General features: G+C 48.3%; 1 protein-coding gene across 1 annotated transcript in view; it reads right to left on the reverse strand.

Annotated features, from left to right (window-relative positions):
* Positions 1-3,376, reverse strand: part of CFAP221 (cilia and flagella associated protein 221) — an 83,392-nt gene extending 80,016 nt beyond the window's left edge. The window contains exons 1-2 of the mRNA XM_007104196.3: positions 3,208-3,376; positions 1,649-1,834 (exon numbers count right to left, since the gene is read on the reverse strand). Of these exons, the coding sequence (XP_007104258.1) occupies positions 1,649-1,787 (139 nt within the window). The 5' untranslated portion in view covers positions 1,788-1,834; positions 3,208-3,376. The remainder of the gene's footprint in view (positions 1-1,648; positions 1,835-3,207) is intronic.
* Positions 3,377-8,414: the final 5,038 nt, after the last annotated feature.

The following is an 8,414-nucleotide window of genomic DNA, read 5'->3' on the forward strand; positions in this document are numbered from 1 at the left end:
GGTCTTACTTGTGGCATGTGGGCTTCTTAGTTGCAGCATGCATGCGGGATCTAGTTCCCTGACCAGGTATCAAACCCGGGGCCCCTGCACTGGGAGAGTGGAGTCTTACCCACTGGACCACCAGGGAAGTCCCTTGGCAATTTTTTTTTTTTTTTTTTTTTTTGTGGTATGCGGGCCTCCCTCTGTCGCGGCCTCTCCCGTTGCGGAGCACAGGCTCCGGACGCGCAGGCCCAGCGGCCACGGCTCACGGGCCCAGCCACTCCGCGGCACGCGGGATCCCCCCAGACCGGGGCGCGAACCCGGCTCCCCTGCATCGGCAGGCGGACGCGCAACCGCTGCGCCACCAGGGAAGCCCGGCAATTTTTTTTAATGCTGAAGATTTTGTTTGTAGGGCCACAAAATAGATGTAAAATGGGCATTTTTCTGTTAATGCCCAGAAACAGTCAAGTATACTAACTTGCACTCAGTGTGTTCTTCAGTGACAATAGAGCCACAGCAAATGCTGCATTTCCAGCATTCGTGATGGGCCTTGAATGGCAAGTGGGAAGCAAGCTAGTGGGACGTAGGGAGCGGGACACTGGGCTGCAACAGCTGAACACCACCTCTCTGCTTAGCTGGGCCACCTCAGCTTCCCCAACAGTAAAATGGAAATAGACGGTATCGTGATGATACGACGGATTCAGTGAGAAGACTGTAGGTAAATGATTAGCCTTGTGCATAACAGCTACAGGATTTAAGAGGCTTTCCAGGTTAAGGGATGAGCGTGGGGCACAGCAAACAGGTGTAAAATGCAAGTATTCTTGAAGGAGCAGCAGTAACAGGCGTGGCCGGAGCTGGGGTACTGGAGGGGCCCTGGGCAGGCAGGTGCAGGTCGGCGGCAGAGAGGGCCAAGTGCCAAGCACGGGGACTGCACACAAGGGGATCCCCTGAGAGCATTCCAACAGGATGGGGGCAGGGCCAGCATGGATTCTAGGAAGGACAATGCCAGGGCCGTGAAGAGTGTGGCCAGGGAGGAGGGCCCTGCAATAGTCCTGGTGACCTGCTGAGGATGAAGTGGGGACAGAGAGGAAAGATATTTGAGGAAGTGGAGGTGGCAGAGCTTGGCTACCAATTTCCACCACAAAAGTCTACCAGTTACAGGACTTCCCCGGCTGTCCAGTGGATAAGACTCCACGCTCCCATGCAGAGGCGAAGCGGGTTTGATCTCTGGTCAAGGGAACCAAGATCCCACATGTGGCCAGGCAACTAAGCCCGCGCGCCACAACTACTGAGCTCACGCGTCTCAACGGGAGAGCCCGCGTGTCGCAAACGACAGACCTCACGCGCTCTGGAGCCCAAGCGCCACAACTAGAGAGAAAACCCGCCGCCACAACTAGAGAGAAGCCCGAGCACCACAACGGAAGAGCCCATGTGCTGCAACTAAGGCCTGACGCAGCCAAAAAAGTAAATAAATAAATATTAAAAAAATAAAGTCTACCAGTGAAGTGGATGGATCTAAATGGAACCATTGTTCTTAATGATGAACACTATTACCAGCCTGTAAAACAATACAGATAAATCAGCAGCCAGCATTCCATTATGCTTTCTGGACTTTGGATCCTCTGGGAAGACGTGAGTTGTGAAGTAAATCTGTTTCCTAACCACCTACTTGATTCCAGGAGGTGATTAGGTACTTCTTTTGGTTTCTTGGGTTCCTCCACTAGGCTCCTTAAAAGGAGGGGCGATACATCATGAAATGGTTCTTCAGCATTCTTTACTTCTTTGCTGGGGGTTTTTACCGCTGCCATTTTATCATGAAAAATGGAGCCTTCTTTTTAGAGCCAAAGGTCATTTTCTGGGAAGAAAACAGTAGTCGTATAATCATCCACAGGAAACCACACACTGTTTTTTCTCAACCCTTGACAAATGTACTTCTTGTCACTGTGTGGTTTACTGTGGCTCAGGGCCCCCCCGCCTCTCCTCTCTCTCGCGGCCGCTCCGTTCCCACACAGGCGGTCCCATTCACCTTGCGTCACACATTGCACCCAGCGCCGTGCCATTGCTCAAAACCCTTCCGTGGTCCTTAATTCTCCCCAAGAGCTTTTCCCAAAATGTAGCCCTGATGCTTCCTGAGGCTCTCACAGTTGATGAAGTTTGGAAAATGTTGAAGTCAGCAGTTAAACAGGGCTTTTCTTTCTGAGATTTCTCCGAATCAGTTTCTTAGATGGACGTGACCATGAAACCCTTCAACATTGGGAGACACTGGCATTTCTGAGCCACCTTCCTGGGCCCCTCTCTGGGGAGAGGAGGTGGAGAGCCACAGACCTCCTACCCTGCCACTGGGCGCTTTCCTAGGAGCTCTGTCCTAGAACCGAAGCTGCCGGTTCCGTCACACCCTTTGCCAGGCTTGCCTTCATAAAGTTCACACTGACCCCAATGTCCCTTAACGTTCTTTGGCAATTGCTGCCTCCACTACTTCTGGCATTAATAGTGTATTGCCTTGTGATGGCACTTTACAAATCCCACACGTCCTTATATCTCCCACAGCTGCGTCTCTAAGCTTGGGGGCTGCTCTGTGAAGCCCCTGAGATTGATGTAAAATCACGTGTGGATCTTTACGTGTGTTCTTTGGTTTTTTGTTTGGGGAAGGCTCATAGCTTTAGATTCCCCAAAGAGTACAGCATCAAGCAAAATACACTGACCACACTGAGAGGCGCTTAACAATCACCTTCTGAAGGAAGCGTCTCCTTTCCACTCTCGGCCCATCCCCTCTCGCCAGCATGGCTGAAGATTCACCTCGGCCACCTCCTCCCCTCCTCCCCTTCAACGCCCGCCCCGGTTCTCTCTCCAGCCCCCTCCCCTCACATTCCCTGCCTGTACTTCAGGGAGACACAATAGCTAAACCGTTGTCACCCAAGCTCCCATCCCAGGTCACTCACCCTCAAGGTGAACTGTCCCCCTTCCCCCGACCTCCCCACCCCCCCAGGCATCCTCGGTTTCGCGGCCCCATGCTCTACGGGGCAGGCCCTCTCACTCTTGACAAACGCCTGCTCCCCTCAGCACCCCTTTACTCCAGAGCAGGGTCGAACCCAGACCCCCGCGCCACCCGCATCCTCATTTAACCTTTTGGGCCGAGCTCTCCTCCGCCCCCCACCCAGGCTGACTTGCGGCTGGACACCCGTCCGGGGTTCAGGCTGCCTGCACGGCCCCAGACCCCAGGCCGCTCACCCCGGAGCGGGTTCCTGGGTGGGATTCCGCGGGCTCCGCCACCTTCCCCGAGCGTCGCCATGACGACGCGGACGCGCTCCCTAGGTCACGACCGGACGCGACCAAACTCCCCTGGGACGTGGGGGGTGACCCAGGCGGCCGCTGCTGGAGGTCTGGAGGCCGTGGGTCAGTTCTGGGGACTCGGAGCAGTCTCTGCGGCCTGGGGAAGAACAAAGAGAGCGACTTATAGGGTCTGAGCACAACGAATTCCCGAGCGGACATGAGGAAGTCGGAACACACCATAAACTGCATACCCTGAGAGCAGACGGCGGGAGAGCTGGGCTGAAACGGGCGGGGCTTAAGGGGGTCGTGCTGAAGCTGACGGGGCGGGGCTGAAGCTGAAGGGGTGGGGCGGGGCCGAATGGGGCGGGGCTTACCAAGCTCAGTGGGTGGAGCTTCCCCGAGGGACATTCAGTCCTAGACATCCTACGGTAATACAGTTCACTTTACACTTTCTTTATGACAAATTTCAAACATATACAAATTTCAAACATATACACTTTCTATATGACAAATTTCAAACATATACAGGCAGAATAGTATGATGAACCTTCAACACCAACCCGCAACAATTATCAAATCATGGCCAATCTTGTTTCATCTATACCTTTCCTCTACTCCCTGTATTTTTTCGATGTCTGAAATCCCAGACATCGTATCAACCATAAATATTTCAGAATATACCTCCAAATGAAAAGGCCTCGTTTTAAAAATATAACCACAATCAGTACCTAAAACATTACAGTAATTTCTTAACATCTTCAAATACTGGGTACTCAATTGTCTCATAAACGTCATAAAATATTTTTTTAGTTTGACACTTTGAATCACAATTCAAATAGAATCCACACATTACAAAAGATTGATATGTCCTTTAGGTCTCTTCATCAATAGATTCTCTCCATGTCTTTTTGTTGTTGTTGCAATTTATTCATTGAAGAAACTGTTTCTGTTTAATAATGGTATTTAGGTATTATAAACCATGAAACTGGGCCAGCTCCCTAGACCTCTTGCCCTGTTTACTCCACCCTGCTCACGCATGGACATTTTTCCTTACACAGACAGCTCAGGTCTCTCTTCCTAGGAGCTGTCCTTGTCTTGCTCCCTCCTTGTATGACTTGGCACTTGCTTGATGTTATTTATGGCTTCATGTTGATAAGAGATTATCGTAGGAATCCAGTAAGGATACCTGCCTTTCCCAAACCCACATCACTTGTGTTGCATGTGCTTTTGTGCCCTCCCCCCCGGAATGCTAATTTTTCCCATCTTCCCATTTTCCAGAGCCTCCCTTCTCCTTACCATCATCCCTGATTAAAAATCTCCCCATCTTTCAAGGGTATCACTAGAGATGGTGTATCCTCTACCTGCTCCTTAACCATCCAGACCACAAGGACTGTTTCCTTCCTCTGGGCTCCCATTCACTTTGTTCTGTCATCTTTGGGGGCACTTTTTATACGCCAAACCCATCATTATGTGTGTGTTTGAAGCTGCAGAATTCTTAGGAGGAGGAGACCGTTCCTTATCTTTGCATCTCCCACAGCCATTGGTACAGTTCTTTGTTCAGGGTGAGTACCCAGTAACTGCTGGTCAAGTGGGCAAAAAAATTAATTTACTTGCTTATATAGTAGATTGCTTTTTACTTTTCTGTTTTGTTGCCCCAACAAGGATGTAGATTTCAGAACAAGTATTATGTTTCCCATATTCCTGGACCTTTCCACCTGAGATCAAATCATCAAATGCTTATCTCCATACACTTTTTAAGGGGTACTGGGTAACATTTTAAAATTTTCCCTTAAGTTTTTTGTTTTGTTTGGTTTTTTGGTTTTTTTGGCCACACCTCGCAGCTTGCAAGATCTTAGTTTCCGGACCAGGGATTGAACCTGGGCCCTCAGCAGTGGTAACGCAGAGTCCTAACCACTGGACCACCAGGGAATTCCCTGATTTTCCCTTAAGTATTTAAATAAATTTGCCAAATTCCCTATTTTATATGTAAAGATAGATAGATAGGGATATACATATAACATGTAGGTCTCTGTACAATCAGTTAAGCAAATTGCATATTATTGTGTCGTGTTCACTGTTGGTCATCTGCTTCCACTTTCTTACAAGCAGAACCGCAGCTTTGCTAAGATTTCTCCCTAATGCCCAGTTCCGCAGACCCCACGTAGATTCTGATTCGTCTACACCAATCATCGACCTCCCAATCCTCTCGCCCACGACTGATTTATGGTTGAGTATGTAACTCGATTCTGGCCACGGAGACATTAGGGTAAGGCTTCCGGGGGACCCTGGAAAGAGGCTTCCTTTCTCCTAAGAAAAAGACATACAGTATCTTTCTCTTTCTGGACAGTGTAGTATCCAGAAGTGATTCCTTGGAAGTGCAGCAGCCCCCAGAGGCATTGAGGGGTCCTAGTGTTATGGTGAAGGTGGCGGTGGTGAGGATAGCAGAGCAGGAATGAGACTCCACCTGGATGACGTCATCTCAGCTCTGATTGTTTGCTACCCAAATCCCATGACCTCTTTCTTTCAGCTGAAAACATTCTGACATACAATGATTTCTAAACACTCACTACTCAAAAGTGGTAGCACAGAGGCTTGTTAGAAATGCAGAATTTCAGGTCACCTCGGAAAGCCCGAATCACAATCTGCATTTTAATAAGACCCCCTCCCCAGGAGATTCATGGACACATTAAAGTTTGGAAATGACTGAACTGATGCCGTACAATTCCAGCTGTTCTAGATCATCAATTATTTAATCAATTCATTTACATATTTCACATTTATTTCACTTAGCGTTTGCGGTGAGCAGAATACAAGGGTATCCCAGCCTCTGCCAAACTGACGCAATGAAATGGGTGTGACAAGAGGCACGGAAGCTGATGCACAGGGGAGCGGTGAATTTCCTTGCCTGAAACTCCTCGGTGGCTTCACATTGTGCAGAAAATAAAATTCAAAATCCTTAACACAACATTCAAGGCTCCGCAGGACCTGACTGCTGGCCCCTCTCTCCACCTTCTCCCTCACCCCCGGCTCCACTCTTCTCCCCCCACGGCCCTTTGCCTGGTGTGGTGAGTTAAAGCTGGCTGAAGGTTCTCTGACACTCCTCCCATGAGAGGTGGGGACCCTGTGCCCTCCCTTTGAATCTGGGTGGGTCTGGGACTACTTTAACTGCCCAGTCCAGTCCTGCCGGAATTTCTGACCCCAAAATTCATGCAACAGAATAAAATGGTTGTTGTTTCAAGCCTGCAAGCTCTGGGATACATCTAGCTGCAGCAATGAATAATGGAAAACTTGGCTAAGTCCTACTCAGCCTAAGGATCCCTTCCTTAGAGGGGCTTTTCCTGGCTTCCCTAGCTAAATCATGTCCTACTCCATCATCCTCTCTCCCAGCCCCAGGTTCTTTTCCTTCATTGCATTTTTCGCAGTGTGTGATTCTAGACCGATGGCTTTACCTCTTTGATGTCTGTCTTCCTAGACCATAAGCTCAGTGAAGGTTGACTTGTTCACCACCATATACTCATCACCTTGCACACTGCCTGGCACATGGTGGGACCTCCAAAATATTCAGAGAATTAAGTCAGTAATGAATTATGCCAAGAGAGTCCTAAACTTATATATATATATATATATACACACACACACACACATACATACACATATATATATATATACACAAACACACACACATATATATACACACAATATATATATACACACACACATATATATTTAGAACACATATATACACACACACACACATATACACATACACACATGTATATACACACATACACACACATATACACACATATATACACACACACATATATATATACATACACATATACACACACATATATATTTAGAACACACACACATATGTGTTTGAAACATAGGCAATATATTCATATGGCTCAAAATTCAAACGTAAAAAAATCTCCCCCCACCCCTGTCCATAAGCCACCAGGTTCCCTTTCCTAGAGGTAACACATGTTGCCAGATTCTTATTTCTCTTTCCAGGCACATGCTATGCATACACAAGCAATTATATGTATGTTTCTATTTGTAAGCAGTTCATCCCCTATTTAAAAGCCGAACTGCTCACTCTTCTGTCTCCTCTTTTTTCCACTTACAATAAATCCGAGTGATCATGAAACTGTGCCCCACAGAGTCCACAGGAGCTGATAACTAACAGAAATTCTTGAACTTGTCTTACAGAACAATAGCTAAGGGCACAGCTTGTAAAGCACTTTGCTTCTGTCTTCATTGTCAACAGCCTTCACGGATGACATCTGCTTTAGTTTCTTTCCTCCCTCCCTCCTTCCCTCCCCTCCTCTCTCTCTCTCTCTCTAATTGCATACCTGCCCAGCCTCACTCAGCCCACTTATTTTACAAGACTTTTCAGCTCCTGCCCTGTGTGAGCCAGCTGGGGCTGGTTGAGACCACAGACCCTAAAACTGGGCCTGTGCAGATGCCCTATGAATGGCCTGTTGACCTCAGAAGACTGGAAAACCCCACCCCCAATCATGGTCAGTGCCTCCATTTTGAATATCCAGAAGCAGGTATCCGAGATGCACCTGCACAGAACAGCGATTACCTCACCTTTCCTCTACCTCCAATCCCCTTTCCTCACGCCTAACACCACCCTGCTTATCCCATAAATATCCCAAGCCCCTTGCCTTCGGGGAGGTGGATCTGAGACTGGTTCTCCCATCTCCCCACTTGGCTGCCTTGTGAATAAAATCTTTCTCTGCTGTAAACCTTGGCGTCTAGTGGTTGGCTTGCTGTGAGTCCGGCGAATGGACTGTTCCGTAACAATCATTCCATATCTGTACATAAGGTACCTCCTCATTCTTTTTTTATGGCTGCATATATTCAGTATTTTATGTAACCTGTCCCCTATTGTTGGATATGTAAGTTGTTCCTGATCTTTCACCATTATAAACAATGTTGTAGGATTTCCCTGGTGGCGCACAGGTGAAGAACCCGCCTGCCAATGCAGGGGACATGGGTTTGAGTCCTGGTCTGGGAGGATCCCACATGTTGTGGAGCAACGAAGCCTGTGTGCCACAACTACTGAGCCTGCGCTCTAGAGCCTGTGAGCCACAACTACTGAGCCTGCTCGCCTACAGCTTGTGCTCCACAACAAGAGAAGCCACCGCAGTGAG

The sequence above is a fragment of the Physeter macrocephalus genome, chromosome 2 (assembly GCF_002837175.3).
Source record: "Physeter macrocephalus isolate SW-GA chromosome 2, ASM283717v5, whole genome shotgun sequence".
NCBI classification, from domain to species: Eukaryota; Metazoa; Chordata; class Mammalia; order Artiodactyla; family Physeteridae; genus Physeter; species Physeter macrocephalus.